This window comes from Hemicordylus capensis, chromosome 2 (assembly GCF_027244095.1).
Source record: "Hemicordylus capensis ecotype Gifberg chromosome 2, rHemCap1.1.pri, whole genome shotgun sequence".
Lineage (NCBI taxonomy): Eukaryota > Metazoa > Chordata > Lepidosauria > Squamata > Cordylidae > Hemicordylus > Hemicordylus capensis.
The window spans coordinates 303,848,196-303,872,173 of record NC_069658.1 but is presented as its reverse complement, the minus strand read 5'-3'; the positions used below and the strand labels follow the sequence as shown (position 1 = coordinate 303,872,173).

Below are 23,978 nucleotides of genomic sequence, written 5' to 3'. Positions count from 1 at the left end.
ACCCCAGCACAACATTTCTCCAGTGATTGTTGCTGGTGTCTACTTTATGTTCCTTTTTGAAATTGCGAGCTCTTTTGAGACAGGGAACCACCTTATTTATTATTTATTTATTTTTCTGTTTTAACCACTTTGGGGACTTTTGTTGAAAAGTGGTATATAAATATATTTGGTAGTTGTAGCAGCAGCATGCAAATGGGACTAATGTGTAGCAAATGCTGGTTGCTGACTGCAATAAAGATATTGATTGGTTGATGGGGCTCATGAGACTCTGGCTCCATACTACAGAGGTATGGCTGCTGCTTTCTCTCAGAGGCAAGACTCCTGTGTTGACTAATGATTGCTATGACTTAATGAGGTCGTTCTCACAATACGAGCTGCCTGGATTACCCCAGGCAGCTCGGGTCATCTGGAGCACTGGGAGCCCTCCACTCCTGGCTGCTCCAGGCCTGGGCAGCCTGCCTTTTGTACCCAACTTTTTACCAGGGTAGAATGAACCTTGGCAGGTGATCAATAGGGGCGGTCATTGCCAGGCAACTGGGCTTCCCCCTGGCCCGCCGCTGGGTAGGGATGGGCCCGGACTGGTCCGGACCTGGGTGGTCCAGACTGGGGGTGGGGGGTCGCTTTAAGAGCGGCGGGAGGGTTTACTTACCCCTCCTGCCACTTTCCCGCTTGACACCGTAAGTAGTAGTGTAATTGGGGCAGCAGGATCCCTCCCTGCCGCCCCTTCCCCGCTGCGGCTCGGCAAAGCTCGGCAAAGCTCCTAATAATGCTTTGTGCGCGTGCGCACGTCAGAGACATCACGTCACGTCAGTGACGTGATGTGCGCGCAAAGCATTATTGGCACAAAGCAATTACACTACTACTTACGGTGCCAAGCGGGAAAGCGGCGGGAGGGGTAAGTAAACCCTCCCGCCGTTCTTAAAGTGACCCCCCACCCCAGTTCTGGACCGCAGTGTGGCGGTTCTGTGCACACCCCTACCACTGGGGGAAGGAGTGGCTGCACTGAGCGGAGTGGCTGCTCTAGTGAATTGAGAGTAGACTCCTCTGCTTTCTTACTTTGGAGTAAGTCCTATTGAGTCCAGCACTCTAACCACTACACCACGTTGGCTCTCCCCAGGGTGGTCTCCAGGGTTAGAATGAGAGATCCTATTACTCCATTTAAATCATTACATTAACTGCCAATAGATTTCTGGGTGGGATGCCAATTGCTGGGGAAACCGTTAAAAAGGACGAAATGCCTTGGGCTAAGGGAACCCTGCATTCTGCTCACTGTGGTCATCCAGGGAAGGCATCCTGCAATTGCTTCTGGATCGCCTGGCAGCGACTTGGGGTCAGGCCTTCTCTGTAGCTGCCCCTGAGATTTGGAATGTGCTCCCTGCTGAGATACCAGGCTCAACATCTTCACTGGCCTTTAAGAAGCCTTGAAAACACATCTTATTGGGCAGGCTTTTAAATGAAGTCTGTAATTGTTTTAATTCTTTAAAATGGTTGAATTGCTTATCTTATTTTGTTGTTCACCGCTACAGATGCATTGAGTGGCAGTACACACACATATTAAATAAATAAAGGAAGATGCGGGTGATAGCTATAGGAGCCTCTATCTCAGTAACTTAAAGGAATTCCATGGACTTGTGTGCTGGCAGCCAAGCCATCTTCCTACGTTTGGGCTGCTGTAACCCAATGGATTGGTTGTGATCTCTCTAAGCCACTTGTGTTTTGTAGTACCTGAAGTTTTCATTCCCTTTTGTTAAAGCATTCCGTCTACTCTCATCCAGTGCTAAGCAGCAGACAACTTTCCAAATTGCAGGAGATCACAACAGAAAGAAGGGTGGGCGAAAAATGTTTTTGTTCCTTTCAGATTGTGGCCATTCAAAAGAACATGGCGAGGGAGAGGATGGGCTAGTTCCTGGCAGTGATGTTATGGGCACTGTATCCAATATTTGCCCATGATGCTACTGCACCTTGTATCCCCAAAGCAAATCCAGAGGTAAGTTGCATTTGATAGTCTGAGAATTTATTTTATTTTATTTTATGTTTACATTTATATCCCGCTCTTCCTCCAAGAAGCCCAGAGCGGTGTACTACATACTTCAGTTCCTCCTCACAACAACCCTGTGAAGTAGGTTAGGCTGAGAGAGAAGTGAATGGCCCAGAGACACCCAGCTAGTATCATGGCTGAATGGGGATTTGAACTCGGGTCTCCACGGTCCTAGTCCAGCACTCTAACCACTACACTACGCTGGCTCAGAATGACTGAAACCAAACTATCTGAGTGCTAAGAAATGAACAAAAGCAGTGCTTCCAAGGAAGATTTTATTTTTTTTATTTTTTCTTTCAGAGGAGTGAGGGCCCTTCAGACCACGACTTAGTCTTCTGGGGAAAGCCCATTCTCTAAAAAGCCCCCCTGTTGTGTTCTGAGAAATGAATAATTCAAGCCAGACCATTTTCACCATTTGGTAATTATGATTAGATCCCAAAGGAAAATGAATAGTATATGCCAAGAAAACATCATGTTATGCAACTGAATTGCATTTCCTTTTAACCATTTACCTGCTTGCTTAGTTGTTATTTGTACTGTAGGTCTTGTATTATCTTTTAATTTTATGTGATTCTCACCCCGCCCCCCCCTTTCTTATTGTCTTTCTAAGGTTGGCCAAGGATTTTTGTTGCAAATTAAAAACCACTCCCTGCCCCAGTCCTGTTTTATCCCTGTTTATGCAAATGAGGTATTCCTAGGTGTTTCAGTCACACCCATTGCTGATGATCTAGGGTAATTCCCACTGCACTTTTGTGGGAATTCTCTTCTTAAGAAAGAACCACTTCACTGTTTGCATATTGCCTTAGTCTAAGGTGAAAGAGAAGGGTAGGTTAGGAGCCCCTGATCTTGCCAGAGGTTCTTGCTGAGCTGCATAGTGACATTGGCAGTGGCCTGGGGCAGGTGTTTTTGGCACCCCCTTGTCACTCACCCACTGCAAAGCCCCCCCTCCATACCACTGCATTTCCTAAATCCAGTGATTGGTACTGGGACCAGTGCTCTTTAACTTGTTCATAAACAATCTAGAAGTTGAGGTGAACAGCAAAGTGGCCAGATTTGCAGATGACACTAAACGATTTATGGTAGTGAAATCCACAATGGATTGTGAGGAACTCCAAAAAGATCTCTCCAAACTGGAGGACTGGGCGACAAAATGGCAAATAATGCAGTTCAATGTAAGCAAGTGTAAAGTGATGCACATTGGGGCAAAAAACACCAACTTCACATATACGCTAATGGGATCTGAGCTGTCGGTGACTGACCAGGAGAGAGATCTTGGGGTCATGCTAGACTGCTCATTGAAAGTGTCGACTCAGTGCACGGCAGCTGTGAAAAAAGTGAATTCCACACTAGGAATCATTATGAGGGGGATTGAAAATAAAATTGCTAATATTATCATGCCCTTCTATAAATCTTTAGTGCGGCCACATCTGGAGTTCTGCGTACAGTTTTGGTCACCATATCTTAAGAAGGATATTGTAGAACTGGAAAAGGTGCAGAAGAGGGCAACCAAGATGATCAGTGGCCTGGAGAACCTTCCTTATGAGGCTAGGCTACAGCATCTGGGGCTCTTTACTTTGGAAAAGAGGTGACTACGGGGAGACATGATCAAAATGTATAAAATTATGCATGACGTGGAGACGGTGGACAGAGAGAAATGTTTCTCCCTCTCTCACAACGCTAGAACCAGGGATCACCCCATGAAACTGAAGGTTGGGAAATTTAGGACCCTTGCCATGAGATGTGGCGATGGCCACCAGCTTGGATGGCTTTAAAAGGGGCTTAGACAGATTTATGGAGGACAGGTCTATCAATGGCTACTAGTCTGATGGCTGTGGGCCATCTCCAGCCTCAGAGGCACGGTGCCTCTCAATACCAGTTGCAGGGAAGCAACAGCAGGAGAGAGGGCATGCACACACCTCTTGCCTGTGGGCTCCCCAGAGGCATCTGGTAGGCCACTAATGTGAAAAACAGGATGTTGGACTAGATGGGCCTTGGGCCTGATCCAGTGGGACTGTTCTTATGTTCTTAAATGCTGCCTTTCTCCCTCCCACTCCTGCTGCCCATTCCCCAGCCAGCTCATGTGGTGATAAGTAGCTGAGTGAGTTCTTCTCCCTCTTGAGTGAACGAGAGAGGAAAGAGCCCATCTGGCCACTTGCTGCCATGTGAACCAGCAGGGAAGTGGTAGGCGCACATGCACACTGAAGCTGGCCATGCACTACATCGACATGAGGTGAGGTGGTGCTCAAGGGAGGAAAGAGCCCATTCTGCCATTTACTGCCACCTGAGCAGGTTGGGGAGTGGCAGCTGGTGGCAGCAGCAGGAGGAAATGGAGGAGGGGGCAACAGGTGAGGGGGACCCTTGGCTGCCTTTCGCCTCGGGAGCCCCAGGAGGCCCGTGCTCATAGAATACATCCGCACAGCTACAGTTACGCCCCTGTTCTTGAGTATTTTTCATCTCATTTCATCCTCTTATTCACCCTTGAATGTGTGAAATGTGATTTGCCAGGTTGGCCAGTCTAGTGAATCTTTTAATTTGCAGCTTTTCTGCCTGAGTTATCATTGTCTGCTGCAGTCATCCACCCTACTGTGCTTTGAGGACTGATGATCCATTGTTTCTAGGAGCATCCATGGCTCTTGTTGGTAAGATTAACAGCTCATACACTGGACCTTTTTACCGCACACCCTACCAAACTTCTGCATCTCATAGGTCCCCACTTGGCTGGCAGGTGGGACAGATAATCAAGCTACCCAGAGCAAAAGAGCTCATCCTGGGTAGTTTGGCCATCTGGACAAACTGGACCAAATTACACATCACCTTCAGGGCCTGTAAGTAAAGTTGTGCTGTCGGGTCGGTGTCAGCTCCTGGCGCCCACAGAGCCCCTGTGGTTTTCTTTGGTAGAATACAGGAGGGGTTTATCATTGCCATCTCCCACACAGTAGGAGATTATGCCTTTCAGCATCTTCTTAGGAGATCTTATCTTGGGCACTGGCTGTTCCTGCTCTGATATGCAGAGCCCTTCAGTTTTCAGTTTTCTACAAAGGTAACTGCCAATGATGGGTGAAGTAAAGGTCTTATCAAGGGCTGCTGATGGTAAATCTGACATTGTCAGCAGCATGGGCCCTTCACTGTTGATATGAAATATTCTGTATCTGTAGAATGACAAAGGCAATTATGTCTTTTTTCATTTTCAAAGCCAAGGCGTCCCAAATGTGAGTCGCCCGATGTTGTTGGACAACAACCCCCATCATCCCCAGACAAAATGGCCTTTTGAGGCGCCCCTGTTTAAGCTGTTGGAAGCTGCTTCCCAGTGCTACTGGAACTGGGCCCCAGCTCCCTTCTCCTGGCACAAACCCTGCACAAGGAGTCTCTCAAATTGTATCTCAAATTGCTACTGAACATCACCTCAAGCAGCACATCAGGGTCAGTGTGGGGAGTCCTGCTCAGGCAAAACATATCAGGATTTTTGAGGCAAGTAAAAACAATGGCTGGCATACTGCATAAGAGTACATCAGCCTAGTAATGTTGTATTTGCACAAGCTGCACCAATGCACAATTTCTGTTACACAAGAGTAAGCCCATCATTTCCAATTGACTTATTCTTGTGTAACACAATTTGCACAAGTTTTGCATTTGTGCAACTTACGCAAACTGAGCAAACACAATGTTACTAGGCTGAGGTACTCTTGGGCAGTATGTCACCTACTTTCCATAAGACTAGTGATATCTCTGGACTGCGGGGTGAGGCAGGTAGCCAGGCAGCCTTATCAAAGACCTACAGAACATAGGCGAGTTGTTAGGCTACGCTGCCACTATCATCAGATACTGCTGTTGGGAGTTTGGACAGTCAAAGAAACTCTCCACACACAGTGGGCAACATTTATAAGCCATGGGGACAGAGTTGCCACAGAATCTCTCTCTATAATATGCTACGGTCATACAAGTCAAGCCTTGCCCACACAGTGCTTTACCAATTGGAGGTAACGGAGCAGAAGCGCCGTGGTGATTGGGCAGTGGGGATTCTATATGCAGATAGGGTAGAGGAGCGGGTAGGGGGTGAGTGAGCGAGTGAGCGAGCAGCGGGGAGGGGGCGAGTGAGTGAGCAAGTGGCGGAGAGGGGGCGAGTGAGTGAGCAAGCGGGGGGAGGGGGGAGTGAGCAAGCGGTGGGGAGGGGGCGAGTGAGTGAGCGGGGAGGGGGCGCACAAGTGAATGGCAGGGAGGGGGCAAGCAGCAGGGAGATGAGTGAGTGAGTGAGCAGTGGGGAGGGGGCGAGTGAGAGAGCGAGCAGGGAGTGAGAGAGCAAGCAGCGGGGAGTGTGCAAGTGAGGGAGTGAGTGGTGGGGAGCGGGTGAGTGAGTGAACGAGCAGTGGGGAGCAGGCGAGTAAGAATGGGTGGCTGCCACTGAGCAATAAAGTAGGGATTGTGGTGGGGGAGAGCAACAAAGTCCTAGTGCACAGATGCTCTGGGCGGGTTTAGCTATTTCACTTAAAGCAAACATTCAAAATGAATGTAGAGGTTCCTGGCAGGGAATATATTCTGGGAAATGTTGATGGAAGCCAAAACAGAGCTTCAATAAAACCTGTCTTAGGAAAGTTCCCTATAATTTGTAGCTACAAGGATCTCATGCAAATGAATGGGGATTTTTTAAACCATCTCGCCAACACTACTGCTTTCCTGGGGAATGGCAGAGCTGATCTAAAGGAGGTGGAAAACAAACTTGTCAAATCTCATTTATCCGGTCTTAGTTTGCGGTCAAACGAACTTGACCCACAAGTGACACTAGATCAGTGGCAATTCTCCAACATGTCTTCTACTTCCCAGAGGTCAGCCCTGTGCTTTGGCACAATTGGTAGGTAAGTACTGCACAGTGTGCCAAAGAACTTCATACATGAGTATGTATGGAATGATCTATTAGCTACCTAAAGGCTTCAACAGAATGTCATTTTATTTCTGTTCTTCTTGAGAAAGCTGGCATTCACTGCTTTGTACAGAAAGGAGCATGAAATAATTAGGTAATTTCTCACTTGTTCTTTGCTGGGCCAATACCCTTCCATACCTAGTTCTGGGTCTTCAGTCATAAGGCTTGGTGACCTCCACATATGGTATCATGCAGAGCCACCCCAGTTCTGCTCACCAAGACCAACCAACATGATCAGTGGGCTGGAGCATCTTTGGCATGAGAAGAGGCTAAACACACTTGGAGCTTTTTAGTTTATGGGAACATGGTAAGAGGTTTATCAAGTTATGCATAGCCTGGAGAAAGTAGAGAGGGAGAAATATTCCTCTCTCCTTCATAATACTAGAACTTGGGGCCACCCAGTGAGACTGATGGGCAGTAGATTCAGGACAGTGTATGAAGCGTGATCCACTTGTGGAACTCTCTGCCACAGGATGTGGTGACAGCCGACAACCTGGATGGCTTGAAGAGGGCTTTGGATGACTTCATGGAGGAGAGGTCTATCAATGGCTACTAGTCGGAGGGCTGTGGGCCACCTCCAGCCTCGGGGGCGGGGTGCCTCTGAGTACCAGTTGCGGGGGAGTAATGGCAGGAGAGAGGGCACGCCCTCAACTCCTGTCTGAGGCTTCCAGCAGCATCTGGAGGGCCACTGTGTGAAACAGGATGCTGGACTAGATGGGCCTTGGGCCTGATCCAGCAGGGCTGTTCTTATGTTCTTATGTTCTTAAGAAGGCACATCACACAGCTCATAGTTAACTTAAGGAATTTATTGCCACACAGTGTGGGGATGGCTATTAACTTAGGCCAAGTCTACACATGCAGCAGAAGAAGGTAGCAGCATCCTGAGGTGGTAGGAATGGACACAGCATCACTTCAGACTACAGGTGAATGATCACACTTTTGAATGCTGCCCTAAGTAGGAAAAAAAATTATGCCAGTTGAAAACTAACCTAACAGCAGTTTTAGGCTGGGTTAGTACTTTGCTCACTGAGGTGCTATTTTTCTACATGTATAGTTTTTTTAAAAAAACAACAGGAGGAGTATTCAAAATTGGTATCACCAACCTGCAGTCCACTTTGTTACCTTAGGATTCTGCTGCATGTGTACACTAGGCCTTGGATGACTTTAAGAGGAAATTAGGCAAATTAATAGAGGGCAGGTCTATCTATGAGCCAGGATGCCCAGATGGAACCTCCATGTCCAAAGGCAGGATGCCACTGAATACCAGTTGGTGAGGAACAGTGGTGGGAGAGGGGGAATGCCTTCATCTCCTGGCTGAATGGCTTCCTAAGGCATCTGGTGGGCCATTGTGTGAAACAGGATTCTGGACTAGATGGTTAGGGATGTGCGAAACATTTCAGGTACAGAACGATCTGTACCCGAATCAGGCCGTTTTGGGTGATTTGTGCACAAAACAAATCGCTCGGATTTCAGAACTGAAAGTTTTGTTGCTTTGGACTTCCATTTTGTGACGATCTCCATGTAGTCTCCATTTTGTGTTTGATGTCTATTTGAATTTCCCGCCTTCAGATCAGTGAATGAAAGCACGGGCTGATCTGCTGACAATTGTCTCCTTGTTCCCAATTGGCTCTTTTGGCTCTTGCCACTTCTGACTGACTCCACATTGGCCAGGGGGAGGGTCAAAGAAGGGGCAAGGGTGGTGGGGGGAGTTCAAGGAGGGATTTTCAATCAGATTTAAAGAGGCAGCAGCCACCATTCTGCCTTTCTGCTTCATGGGAGAAAAGAGAGAGAGAGAGCCTTGCCATGCCATTGCCTATTGCCTATTGCCCTCTGCCTTGCCAGCCTGAGCCCAGCATGCCTTGCCACCCAGCCTGCCTGCCCCTGCTGGCTACTGCATGCCAGCCTGGGAATGGATTATCTGCTGAATTGGTTTTTTGTTCCTGAGAAGAATTCTTTTTTCACCCCCTTGAGAGAATCACTGCCCGCCTGTGCATGCTGTATCTGTGCAGCCAGCCACTGGCCACCTGGCCAGCCACATTTTCCAGGCTTTTGCCCCAGCCCCTGTGGCTACTGGCCACCTGGACCCCAGATTTTCCAGGCTTTTGCCCCAGCACGCGCCCACCCCCCACAATCTGAAGACTGAAAGAGAAGAAGATTGAAGAAGAAAGCGTAGACTCAGAGACCAAACCACAGAAGTGGACAACTGGACACACAACATGGGTGAAGCCTTAGACTGAGTGAATGTACCCCATTTTCTCTCTCTCTCTCTCTCTCTCTCACACACACACACACCCCGCTGGAATTCTGTATTCTTGGGTTTTTTTCCTGTTTGGAAGGAGGTATTGGGTTGCAATTGAATTTTAAAAGTTGTATGTTGTTTAGTTTAGAATAAGTTTAAACAGGGGTTCTGGTGTGGGAGGATCCACGTTAGCTAGTACTAGTAAGTGGTTAGAAGGGTAGCATAGCCTCATAGTTTTAAAAAACAATTCTGTCTTTTTTCCCATTCCAAAGGTGTTTGTCCCCCCCCCATTTTTAAAAAACAGAAACCTGTCCTCCAGCCCTCTGTGGCCATAAACTATCAGCATTAATATTCTCTGCCCAGCAGCCTACAGGTTCTGAGTAGTCAGGAAGGCACAGACTCTAGTCTCCTCCCTGTGCCCATTTATCCCCCACCCCCCACCTCCAACTGCAGCATTCTGAGGCCATGGCAAAAATTAACCCTAAACCCACTAACCCTTTCACAGAGCACACATGCACAGGTATTCTATGCTTCCCCCCTACATAATCTCAAGTCTTCCAGTATATATATATATAATGCAATTCAAATGCCTTAGTTGGCTTGTTGTGCCTGTATTTTGGGGACCTCATGGATGGGCACAGGACAGGTTCTCTCTCTCTCGCTCTGTGGACTTCTTTGCAATGAAGATTGGGTCATATTGTGACTTCTAGCATCATCATCATTTTTATTTAAACTAGATTGCTTGCATCTACAATAGGTTGTGCTGGTGCTACAGGCACCTGTTGCAGAAATGTAAAAAAAAAATGCACCAAAAAATTGTGTGCCATTGTTGTTATCGTCCCTCTTTTACTTGTGTAGGTGGGAGGGGAGCCAAACCTCACTGTTCCACTGGCAGGATGTTGTTTTGCACCCTTCCTTACTTAACCCGCTTTTTATGGCCGGGTGCCACAGATGAGGCTGTGTCTATTGTTTGTGGATGAAAAATGCTGGGGGAGGGAGGGCAGGGCACATTTGATGCTGTTGTTGGCCCTAGTTTGCTGCCCTAGTCTGCTGCATCTGTGATATGACGCTTGCTTGCTTGCTTGCTTGTTGCTGGCTGCTGCTGTTACCTGCATTGAGAGGAGGTGCATGGGGCAGTGCATTTCATTGTTGTTGTTTTATACTGTTGTGTGTAGATCAATTGCATTTCTGAGGGGGTGGGACACAATGGATGTGATGAGTGTGTGGCACAGTGGATGTGTGTGACCTTTGGAAACCTTGTTCTTTGCAAAGCTCTGCTGTTGTTGTTGATGTGTTCTGCATCCACCCTATGGGACAATGGGGACAGACAGTGCCCATTTCTGCCTGTGGGTGCCTCCTAGGAGTGCCACAGTGGGTTGGGTGGTAGTGCCCCAATGGGTGCCCGCTACCACCCAGATTTGAAAGGAATTGGGCAAAGGGTTAGTTTTTAAAGAATTTCTGAAATTTGTGCATCTTTGGGGCAGATTCAGGGCAGAAAAGGGGGCTTAGGGGCAGAAGAGTGGGTCGGCTGGTAGTGCCCCAATGGGTGCCTGCTACCACCCAGATGGGAATGGGAGTGGTTGGCACCCTATGTGCACTACACCACCACTCGCTCTGGGACACCCCGGTGACCCCCAGGTGGAGTTATGGGGCTTCTGAAACCCCCATTATTCCCTATGGGGGGAAAGCTTAAAGACACGCAAACTTCAGAAATCCTTTAAAAATAAGCTCTTTGCCCAATTCCTTTGAAATCTGGATGGTAGCTTCCTTACATCCATTGAGCACTACCTCCCACCACACCCCAATCTGGGCCACCCCGGTGCCCCCCACGTAGAGCTATAAGGTTGCTGGAATCTCCATTATTCCCTATGGGGGAAATCTTAAAGACACATAAACTTAAAATTCTTTTAAAATCACCCCTTTGCCAAACTTCTTTGAAATTTGGGTGGTAGCTTCCATCTATTGGGCACTACCACCCCCTCCCACTCTTTAGGTCCCGGGACCCTTTTTTAAAAAATCCAAATTGATTCAGATTCAGATTTGGAAAATTCAGGTACAAATCGAACCTGGGGTGATTCGGACCCAAAACAAATCGGGGAGTGTTTCGATTCAGGTACAAATTGAAATGAAAATATCGATTCGTGTACATCCCTACTAGACAGGCCTTAGACCTAATCCAGCAAGTCTCTTCTTATGTTCTTACCAGTTGCTAGTGTGACGAGGACCAGTGGCAGAGGGCCATTGCCTCCTTCAAGCCGTGCTTTGGGCTCCCTGGAGGCATTTGGTTGGCCACTATTGAAACAGAATGTTTGACTAGAAGGCCCTGGGGTCTGATCTAGCAGGGTTCTTCTTATGCTTTTATGTTTTACACCAGGCCCTCTTCCAGCTCCACCAGTTACATCTTCATTAATCCCAATTCTTTCACTTCTGCAACACTAGATTCTCTCCAAGTCTGTTTCTGGCAAAAGTTCACCACAAAGCTGACAAATTAGGCCATTATCTACAAAAACTCATGCCACAGTGTATCAGCAGATTTTCCAGAGCTTTGCATCTTTCAGATTTTATTTTTGGTTAGGAATGAGTAATACAAAATAATACTTTAAAAAAGAAAACAGCCTTGTTGTAGAGAACGAAAAACTGGGGCTTCTATATTTGGTAATTTAGAAGAGCTGATGGGGGGGGGGGCGGGGGGGGCGGGGAGCACCCTTCTGTTTTATGAGCTTTTAGTGCCCTCTGCTGGCACTCACTAAACTAATCCAACCTCATGTACATTAAATTAACACTTGCTGTTTTGTTGTTGACCACTGCACTTTGCACTTTGTTGCACTATTTAGAACTGCATTAAAAACCATTTCAGTGCGTGCAGCATCAGCAAACATGAGTCAGAATGGAAATCTAGTTGCCATTTCCCCATCATCACATCAAGACTTTGCTCTAACACCAAAACTTGGAGCAACCTTGCAATGCAGATCCAAGGATGCTGAATAATATATTGAATGATTTTTGTCCAGCTCTTCATGCAGATTCTCACAACCCACCCAAGGCTGCCAAGAGCTTTGTATGCTGTCAGTGCTCCTGATTTCTGCTCATTAGAACCCAGAAATTTCTGCCCATGTCAGGTTGGCACCTCATCAGCTTGACAGTAACTGGGATTGGCAACCATAAATCCAGATTACCAATCCCAGTTAAATGTTGAGTTGGTGCAGGGCCAATCTGATATCAGCAGAAATTTCTGGGTTCTTACAACCGGAAATCGGGAGCATACACAATGTGAAGATCTCCTGATTCCTGGTTGGGCAGCCTCAGTTGGGTTGTGTGAGAATCTGCCCTTCTCTAAACATTTGTTTTATTTGCATCATGTTCTTTCTTAAGCAGCTCAGTATGGCATACATCAGTTCATTCAGCAATATCCTTGCAATAACCTTGTGAGGAAGATTAGGCTACAAGATACTGACTAAGATCATTCCATGTGGCTGAGCAAGGATTCACACGTGTGCCTCTCTGGTTCAAGTTCACCACCTGGTCACAAAGACATAGGTAGTGATGTGCCCGGACCGGTCCGGAGGCCATTCTACAGGCCCCTGGACCAGTCCGGACATGGGCGGTTTGTGTGAATTGGGGTGGGGGGTTCCTTTAAGGGTGGGGGAGGGTTTACTTACCCCTCCCACCACTCCCCCCCCCGGCGCACATATTTTTTTAGTAATCGGGGCGGCAGGATACCTCCCTGCCACCCCTTCCCCCGCTTGGCTGCAAAAGGCTTTTAGAAGCCTTTTGTGCGCGTGACATGTGCACGTGCAAAAGGCTTCTTAAAGCCTTTTGCAGCCAAGTGAGGGAAGGGGCGGCAGGGAGGTATCCTGCCGCCCCGATTACTAAAGAAAATTCATGTGCCGGAGGGGGGAAAGCGGCGGGAGAGGTAAGTAAGCCCTCCCCCACTCTTAAAGGAACCCCCCACCCCAGTGCCAGACCACAGCTCTGTGGTTCCGTGCACACCCCTAGACATAGGAAGCTGCCTCCTACCAAGTCAGACCATTGGTCCATCTAGCTAAGTATTGTCTACACTGACTGGCAGTGGCTCTCCAAGGTTCCAGGGCTGGAGTCTTTCCCAGCCCTATCTGGAGATGCCAGGGATTAAACCTGGGATCTTCTGCATGCAAAGCAGATGCTCTACCATTGAGCTATGGCCCCTACGCCACATTGGCCCTTGTTTGCTGCATCATTTCCAAGTTCTATTGTATCTTTCCATTGTCTTGCCTCAGCAATAACTTATGGTCATCAGTCTTCCATGAAGTGTCTCCTTTAAATGTTCAGCTTTTCCTTCACAGCCTTTCAACCTCATGGAGTGTTAATCTGACCTTGCAGTATGAGTCAGGGGATGGAGGAGGGACGGAGGAAATATGTGCTGTGTACAACCCAGTTTCATTTGGTTATCAAGCCAGTTCCCGATATCTTAAATGACTGACTCTTTGGTATTAACTGGTCAGTAGATTGCTCATTTCTATTCTTCATGCATGTATGTATTACATCATCTTAATAAAAACACTGCTTGAGGATCCAGCATGAAAGTGATGGCTTTGCTTAAGTGTGTAACTGAAAATCTAAAAACCTATCTGTTTATCCCTTAAAACCTATCTGTTTGGCCTGGCCTTCCAGGGTTTTTAAACTGCTGTAAACTGTTTTAAATTGTTTTAAATGGTTGCCCTGGTTTTCCAGGATTTTTTTTTTTTAGCTGTTTGATTGTTTAATTGGTTTTATTCTGTTTTTACAGTTTTGATTTTAATTGTTAACTGGTTTTAATTGTTTTTATTTTCTGTTGTAAACTGCCCTGAGCCATTTTGGAAGGGCGGTATATAAACTGAATAGATAGATAGATAGATAGATAGATAGATAGATAGATAGAAGGCTACTGGTCATTGTTAATAGCAGAAATGGTGGCTCACTGGTGGCCTGCGGGCTACAGCAAACTCCCATGGTTATTATCTCAGTCCCTTTCCGCTGATGCCAGCAGTCAGAGCCAGTTCAGAGTTGGAATCACTGGGCCATTGCTGAGAGCCCAGGACCCTCAGAAGGGCCTGACCCTGATCCCTGAGGCCATCTCTGTGACCAGAGCCTTCATGTGGTGGCAGCGGCAGAGTGACTCTGCTGGGGCTCACCAGGAAGAGGAGGCCCATAGAGGGGAGTTTCTGGATGTCCCTCGGAAAGCTGGAGCCAGCCCTGCAGCAGACCCAGAAGCAGTGGCATTGCTTTAGAGAACTAGCGTTTGCCCTGGCAGTGCTACCAATCCCCCCACCTCCATTGTCATGAAGCAGGGGGGATGCTGTAAGGCTGCTAGTGCAGCTGCCAGTTGTCTACAGCAGCAGCACGGCTTCTGGACCTCCGACAGCACCACTGCAAGTCCCAATGGCAACAGTGGGCTTGCTAATAATACTAACAACAACAACAACAATAACCCCCAGTGAGGCACTACCTTGGCGTGGTTGTGGGGCTTGTGTGCTCTGAGGAAGGTGAGAGCTATGCCAGAGGTCCAACCATACTGGACAGGTCTCACCAGAGGAGCCAGACAAAGAGTGCCTCTCCCATCAACAATATGGTGAGACGTAACTTTCATAAATCTGTACCGGATCGGTCGTCGCCCAGGTCAACAAAGACCGCACCAGGTGCTATAGTTCCTGGATATCTGGTGGCAAGTGGGCAACAGGACTCAGGATCTTCAGTTGAGCAACCAGGGCTGGAGACTGCAAGGTTACTGGAAGAAACGTCGCTTAACCAAAAAAAAATATACGAAAAATGCCAACAAGGAAATAATGATCTGCTATTACAAGTCTAGTCCAACTAGAAGAGGTTATTTAAAAAGAATGTACCAAATTTGGAAAGAGAAGCATCCAGATACAGAAATAACAGAACAAAGGCTAGCAGACCAGAGAAGATTCATAATAAGAAATAAAGAATTCACAGGAGTTGAGCTGGAAGAACTGCAAAGAGCAACACAGGCTCAAGATATGGAAGAAGAATTACCACCAACTGAAGCAGCTGCTCAGGCGCAGGTGGAGGAGGTGTTGGAAATAGAGGATGCCACTGTTGCTGAACTGTTTCAAAATCAAAACCAGGCAACCTCCCCTTTGCCTTCACCTCGAAAACCCAAATGCCATTCAACAGAAAAGCAACAAGAACTAAAGCAAAAAATAACTGAGCACATCAACCAAACAACCACCAGGGTTCGACTTCCAGCTCTAAAAACAGTTGCCAAAAAACAACTTGCTCAGGCATTAAAAGATGTCAATGCTGCACTTGCAGAAATAACAACCAAGAATTTGCAAGAAACAAACCAACTAATGTACAGTGCAGCAACAATTACAACACAAGAGCTCGGATATAAGATCAGTGGACCTGTAAAAAAAAGAAAGCAGTACATCACCTAAATGTAAGATCAGATTAGAAAATAAAATCTCCAGGCTTAGATCAGATGCTAGTAAATTTAAAGATATGAAAGACAAGAAGCTGAAGAATGAAAACACCAAACAGTATCTGATACAAAAATACCACCTAGATTCAAGGAAAATTAGAGAAGTCCTGGAAATAATAAAGCAGCAAATAACAGCAGTGTCAAAGAAGATTAGCAGGTATGAAGCCAGAATCACACAACACAGGCAGAATCTCCAATTCCACTCGAATCAGAGACGTTTCTACCAAATCATAGAAGGAGAAACTGCAAGAAACATCGAAACACCAAATAAAGAGGAAACAGTGCAATTCTGGGGAAAATTATGGGACAATCGAATAGATTATAATAAAAAAAGCAGGCTGGATGAAAGAGATTTAAAATGTAACCAACAAATGCAAGATCTAATAATAACACCAGAATTAATAAATGAAAGAGCAAAGAAAATTAAAAATTGGACTGCTCCAGGCGACGATGAACTGCATGGCTTTTGGCTTAAACACCTAACAAGCCTTCATAAACAACTATCAAAACAGTTCAATCACATTTTGCAAGGCGGTGATATTGAACAATGGCTAACAACTGGGAAAACTCATCTCATCATGAAAGACCCAGCAAAAGGTGCAATTCCAAGTAATTATAGACCGATAACCTGCCTGCCAACCATGTTCAGATTATTAACTGGAATAATAGCGGATGAAGTGATGCAACACTAATTAACTAACAAACAGCTTCCAGTTGAACAGAAAGGGAATTGCCCGAACACCAGAGGCACAAAAGACCAGCTGCTGATTGACAAAATGATTTTAGAAAATTGCAGGAGAAGAAAAACAAATCTAAGTGTTGCATGGATTGACTACAAGAAAGCCTTCGATTCATTGCCTCACACATGGATACTAAAATGTTTAGAAACAACTGGTGTCAGCAAAAACATCCAGATATTTATAAAAAATCAATGAGCATGTGGAGTACACAGTTAACAATCAATGGTGAGACATTTGGACAGGTTAGCATTAGAAGAGGCATTTTCCAAGGGGACTCACTATCCCCTCTGTTGTTTGTAATCGCCAAGACCCCAGTTTCACAAATACTAAACAAAACAGGCCTCGGATACCAAACATCTAAAACATCAAGTAAAATCAACCATCTGCTGTACATGGACGATCTGAAGTTGTATGGAAAGTCCCAGTCAGAAATCGAATCACTGCTAAACACTGTCCGTATATTCAGTAGCGATATAGCAATGGAGTTTGGACTAGACAAGTGTGCTGCATTAATAATGAACAGAGGGAAAATAAGAAAAACAGAAGGAATAGAACTGCCCAATGGAAGCAAGATCAAGAACCTGGAAGAGAAAGAACATTACAAATACTTGGGCATTCTCCAGGCTGATAACATCGCACACACTGAAGTTAAAAGAAAAATTGGAAGTGAATACATCAGGAGAGTTAGAAAAATCCTCAAGTCCAAACTCAATGGCGGGAACACCATACAAGCCATAAACACCTGGGCTATACCTGTTATCAGATACACTGCAGGAATAATAGACTGGACCCAGGCAGAGCTAGAGACGCTAGATTGTAAGACCAGGAAAATCATGACCATCAATCATGCTCTGCACCCCCGCAGTAATGTCGATAGGCTATAGCTCCCTCGCAGCTCAGGTGGAAGAGGAATGCTGCAAGTCCATCAAACAGTAGAGGAGGAGAAAAGAGGCCTTGAAGAATATATCAAGGACAGTGAAGAAGATGCACTTCAATTGGTCAATAACGCGAAACTATTCAACACCAATGAAATAAAGCAGGCCTACAAGAAAGAACAAGTCAAGAACCGAGCAGAAAAATGGAAAAATAAGCCCCTGCATGGTCAATATTTGCACAATATAAGTGGAAAATCAGACATCACCAAGACCTGGCAATGACTTAAGAATGGTTGCTTGAAGAAAGAAACAGAGGGTTTAATACCGGCTGCGCAAGAACAGGCACTAAGAACAAATGCAATAAGAGCAAAAGTCGAAAAATCCACAACAAACAGCAAGTGCCGCCTTTGTAAAGAAGCAGATGAAACCGTGGACCACCTAATCAGCTGTTGTAAAAAGATTGCACAGACTGACTACAAACAAAGGCATGACAAGGTAGCAGGGATGATACACTGGAACATCTGCCAAAAATACAAGCTACCTGTAGCCAAACATTGGTGTGACCGTAAAATTGAAAAAGTTGAAGAAAATGAAGATGTAAAAATATTATGGGACTTCCAACTACAAACAGACAAACATCTGCCACACAATACACCAGATATCACTGTAGTCGAGAAGAAAGAAAAACAAGTCAAAATAATCGACATAGCAATACCAGGGGATAGCAGAATAGAAGAAAAAGAAATAGAAAAAAATCACAAAATACAAAGATCTACCAATTGAAATTGAAAGGCTGTGGCAGAAAAAGACCAAAATAATCCCAGTGGTAATTGGCGCCCTGGGTGCAGTTCCAAAAGATGTTGAAGAGCACCTCAACACCATAGGAGCCACAGAAATCACCATCAGCCAATTACAAAAAGCAGCTTTACTGGGAACAGCCTATATTCTGCGACGATACCTATAACAACAGCAACAAGATTGACAATAAAATTCTGGCATCCCAGGTCCTTGGGAAGGACTCGATGTCCGGGTAAAACAAACCAGTCAATAACACCTGTCTGACTGTGTAAAATAATAATAATAATGTAGAAGCAACAATATCACACCAATGGATGATGAGAGAAAGGCACATGTGGACAAAAATGTAGTTGGTACCTAAAGGCCCACATCTCTCACAAGAAGACACTCAGTGACTTGGGTGCCACTGCCAAGAAGGCTTTGTCCCTTGCGCTGCTCAGATAGTGGCAGGACACAGGGTAGAACATCCTCAAGATACCAAAGTGGGTGGGTAGGTTAATTTGGACAGTCATATAAACTGTTCTGGCTTTAAAACTTAAAACCAGCTCTTTTAACTGGGCCCTGAAACAAACCTGGAGCCAGTGAAGCTGAAGCAGTATGGGTGTTATGTGATCAGTACACTAGGTTCCTGTTAGTGTGGGGGAAGGGGGATGTAATTCTTTGGCTTGTTGCCATCAGTCCTGGGAGGGGACCTGTGACTGGCAATAGTAAAGAGCGTTCCCACACATTCCTCCTTGTGACTTGGCCAGCACCATTGCCCAAGCAAGATCACTCGGGGAGTGGTCTTGGCCAGGCCAACAGCAGCCTGGAAGAGCTGAGGTGAGGGCAAAGTCCAGCAAGAAGCGGTCAAGTGTGACTGTGCTTGCTCATGCCCACATATGCTACCCATATGTGCACATAGGCTTTGAGACCAAAATGGGGAAATTACTCACTGTCCAACTTGCAAGCCTGAATAACAACAGATTGCAGTTCATACAGTGGCTAGACAATGTTAGGGTACCCTAGGAGAGAAAACAGACTCAGAGGTAAATGCTTTAAAAAATTGTAATGTTTGTTTCTTAGAAAGCAGAGGTACAATGTCAAAATATGGTATTTGGCAACTTTGGCAATACCAGGAGTGCAGGCAGCTTCAGGGTGGGTGGGTGGATGAAAGCTTGGAGAACTCAGTGGTTAATGAATGTTGGAGTGTGGTTGGAAAAGAGGGGAAGGGGAAGGAGGTCATTTTAATACCTGTCCTTTAGTGTGCTATCTTATGAGTAAATCTCATAGTGTTATGAGCAGTCTATAACATATCAGAACCAGAGGTATCAACTCAGAAGCATGTGAAATATAGGCCTGTGTCTGATCTATTTTATATTAAGAGTTCAATTCAATGTCTGAACTGGAGGTGAATCTCATGACTGCCTGGTCAATGATTTGTAGAGGCAGGGGAATCTAGCATTGGTTATCTGTGGAAACTCCCTGAGACAATGGGTCAGGCTTAATTACCAGTCTCACACTGCTGAAATTAACCTGTGTCCAGTAATCCCCCTTACCAGGATGCTTCTGCATTAAGTCAAATGTGTTAATTAACTTGCCTCACACAGGCATACCTTTTGACGTTACTTTGAATAAACAAGAAGTAATGTAATTGATGTCTCACACCAATAGAACTAACTCTCTCCCACTAACTCCTGACTTTTTAACACCTTTTGGGACCAGGAAGATGGGATTAAGAGCTCTCTGGACTGATCAAATATCCTGAGCTAATTTTGGTAATTAAAAGACAATATTCTGAGGATAGCAAGAATAAAGGCCTTTTGTGATCCAGAAGACTCAAAAGGGACATCAAAGGATGGAACCACTATAAGAAGGAGTCTCTGGACATGGCAGTTTAGCAGTTCTGTGCCTACGGGCATTCTGCTCACACGCTAGCTATCTTGTGCCTACAGCAAGATTTGCTCAGGAACTTTGCTCATGAACAGGAACTGTCTGTGATTTCTACTGCGCAGTGAGAAGTCAAGACTTTTCCCCAGCCATGGCACCTTCACTCTCTGCCTCGCTCTGAGCAAACTGTCTGCTTGACCACCAGAAGCCAGACCATCGCTCTGTTGCTGCTCCCAGCTACAGTCTCTCCTCTTCAGCTGAAAGATCCACCATTCTCAAGCCTGGTAAATATGCTGCTCATACAAACCTGGAATCCCCTCATCCCTTCCTCTTTCCCTGCTCCCCTCTCCTCCCCCTCTTTCCTCCACTAATCACCCCAAACCATGCCAGCCCTCAGCCTTCCTCCCCCCCCCGTCTTTTCTGCCTGTATCTTGAATTGTATTAGTCTCTAGGAAGATTTAAATGCACACACATATGCTAGTTAGGCACACGGGTTGAATATATTGGTACTGGTTAGATGTACTGTTTAAATACTGTTAGCAATATTGATAGAGTGTTCTGCTTTCTGCTTTGCTAGGTTGTTGTAAGCCTTTTGTACTCAATAAAGCCCATTGAATCTTTGAGTGGTTTGATCTCCTTTCTTCCTTGCATCCAGATCATAGGTGGTCACTAATATAAAAGAACTTGGCCCAGACCTATTTTATATACTAGCTAATGAGCATATTTAGTATATAGATCAGGCCTGGTCTATAACAATAGGAACATAGGAAGCTGCCATATATCGAGTCAGATCATTGGCCCATCTAGCTCAGTATTTCCTACACAGACTGGCAGTAGCTTCTCCAAGGTTGCCGGCAGGAGTCTCTCTCAGCCCTGTCTTGGAGAAGCCAGGGAGGGAACATGGAACCTTCTGCTCTTCCCAGAGCAGCTCCATCCCCTGAGGGGAATATCTTACAGTATATCACACATGTAGTCTCCCATTCATATGCAACCAGGGCAGACCCTGCTTAGCAAAGGGGACCAGGCATGCTTGCTACCACAAGACCAGCTCCCTCATCTGAGGGAGACTCAGGAGTCCTATCCACTGAGAATCTGCCAGAGCAGCAGGAAAGGAAAGATAACAGGGTGCCATCTTGTCACCAAATTTCAAAGGCCATGGCACTTTGTGTACCAACAATCAGCTAAGAGGAGCACTGGGTCTTCCAGTCACATGCAGGGGTCAGTCCAGAGCAAGCCCACACAGGCAACAATGACCCATCTTCAGCAGTTCCATTCCTAGTTCCAGTGATCCAACTCTAAGGTGCAGGGAATTTCTAGGCAGACCGGTACAGGTTGTTAGCCCATTGTAAGCCCACACAGGGAATGGCCCGAGGCTGCTCTAAGTCCCAAGCTCTATGCTCCTTATGCAGGTCTCCTTGCAAAAAGGCCCACATGAGGATCACCCAGGGAACGTGATTTTAACTCCGCAGTTCTAGAGTCCACTTCACTGCTGAATCTCTGCTTCTAAGCTGGAACACTGAAGTCAGCCAGCTGAAAAAGAAAGGGGACTCAATGCACAAATGGGTGCTCATCCAGGCAGGCTTAGGAGCAGTACAAGGCAGACACAGCCACCATGGCCCCATGCAGGAAGTCTCACACATCTACAAGCAAAGACTATGGGTAGGTTTCTCCTTCCAGTAGGAGCTGCAGGGGCAGGGAAATTGGAGAAACAAAAGGGATAACTGGGAACCTTATATTGCAAGGTCTGGAGAAAATGCATGGGTGGAGTGGTACACATCTATCTAGCTATCTGACATATTTCTATACCACCTAAAACTCATGATTCTGGGCAGTTTACAATTTAAAAAAGCATTAACAAAAATTTAAAAATTAAAACAATATAAAATTTAAAACTCTGCTAATTTGGCAAAGAGGCATCTTTTAACGTGGTGATTCTCTTTATTGAGCAGGGGGAGAGTAACTGGCCCTGTCCACCCCCAGTGACTGTTGCTGGTGTCTATCTGATGTTTCTTTTAGATTGTGAGCCCTTTGGGGGCAGGGATCCATCTTATTTATTTGTTATTTCTCCATGTAAACCGCCCTAAGCCATTTTTGGAAGGGTGGTATAGAAATCAAATGAATGAAAAGTGTTAACTGTTAAAACTGTACATCTAATTAAAAGCCTGGGTTGTTGTTGTTATTACTTAACATATTTATATCCCGCCCAAAACTTACGTCTCTAGGATATTTATTTATTATTTATTTATTCAATTTCTGTACTGCCCTTCCAAAAATGGCTCAGGGTGGTTTACACAGAGAAATAACAAACAAATAAGATGGATTCCTGTCCCCAAAGGACTCACAATCTGAAAAGTAACATAAAGCAGTGACAAGCCACGGCTTGTAACTGTGGTACTGTGCTGGGGGTGGGTAGGACCAGTTACTTTTGTTTGGATGGAGGTCCAAACAAAAGGGCTCTAGTTTTCCAACTAGCAGCCTGATTTGAGACTTCCCATTCACCTGGCTCCATAAAGTTTGGGAATGTGTCACTTTGGGAAAGGTGTGGCGAAAACTGGACTTTTTTTCTTTTTAAGTGAGATATTTATATTTATTTTTTATTTTACATTTCATATCCCGCTGTTCCTCCAAGGAGCCCAGATGTTCTACATAGATAAGTTTCTCCTCACAACAACCCTGTGAAGTAGATTACGCTGAGAGAGAAGTGACTGGCCCAGAGTCACCTAGCAAGTATCATGGCTGAATGGGGATTTGAACTTGGGTCTCCCCAGTCCTAGTCCAGCACTCTAACCACTACAACATGCTGGCTCAGTATGGTAGTGTGCTGAGTTTTGTGAATTTATGGGGAGCAAGAGATCAATGCTACTTCAATACTTTCAATGCAGACATTTTTTGTTACAAATTCGCACAAACAGGAAATCAATCTACAGGTGAAACTCGGAAAATTAGAATATCGTGCAAAAGTCCATTAATTTCAGTAATGCAAATTAAAAGGTGAAACTGATATATGAGACAGACGCATTACATGCAAAGCGAGATAAGTCAAGCCTTAATTTGTTATAATTGTGATGATCATGGCGTACAGCTCATGAAAACCCCAAATCCACAATCCCAGAAAATTAGAATATTACATGGTTCCATGTAATATTCCATGTAATATTCTAATTTTCTGGGATTGTGGATTTGGGGTTTTCATGAGCTGTACGCCATGATCATCACAATTATAACAAATTAAGTCTTGACTTATCTTGCTTTGCATGTAATGCGTCTGTCTCATATATCAGTTTCACCTTTTAATTTGCATTACTGAAATTAATGGACTTTTGCACGATATTCTAATTTTCCGAGTTTCACCTGTATACTGTACTAAGTAACTTTACTCAAAAGCAAGTTCTATTGAGCTCAATGGGGCTTACTCGCTAGTAAATGTGTCTAAGATTGCATCTTGAATTTGAAAGCTTTTTTTAAAACAAGATTTAAAATGTAAATCTCCTAGGGGGCCACTATCAAAAGTTAATGACATGCTATTAAATAATCGCATGGAAGGAAACAAAAAATATAAACATTGAAAGCTGAGGGTTAATGCTTGCAGTATGGAAATAACAGAAGAAATGTGGCAAGTTTTATTGAAACAGTTGCTATATTTCTTCCAGTCTGAGAGACAATGATGTTAACGGTCTATACTGGTGGCAGCATGTGAGGCCAAGGATGAACGACCAGCACATGTGATGGGGATGTACAGTGATTTGGGAGGACCGGATGGAAGTGGCTGAAACCAGAGCCAGCCCAGCCATGAAGCAGATGGAATCAGGCTGCCTCAGGCAGCATTTGTTTGGGGGGGGGTGGGGGTGTTGGTGGCATTTTTCATGCTTGCTTACCTCACTTGTCCATGTGTGTATAGGAAGAGAACCAATGGAAAGCCTTAATTTCACATTTGCTCCTCTTTGCAGATACAAAAGAAGGAGGTGGTTTTACAAAAAATGAAAGAAAATGGGAGAGATCTGAAAAAAGGAAGGATGTGGAGATGCATTTTTAACAGAAGAGGGGGTG

General features: G+C 45.4%; 1 protein-coding gene across 1 annotated transcript in view; it reads left to right on the top strand.

Moving 5' to 3' along the window:
- Positions 1 to 1,900: 1,900 nt before the first annotated feature.
- NCKIPSD (NCK interacting protein with SH3 domain) overlaps positions 1,901 to 23,978 on the top strand; it is a 166,310-nt gene continuing 144,232 nt past the window's right edge. Inside the window, exon 1 of the mRNA XM_053301706.1 lies at positions 1,901 to 1,987. Coding sequence (XP_053157681.1) covers positions 1,916 to 1,987 — 72 coding nt within the window. The 5' untranslated portion in view covers positions 1,901 to 1,915. The remainder of the gene's footprint in view (positions 1,988 to 23,978) is intronic.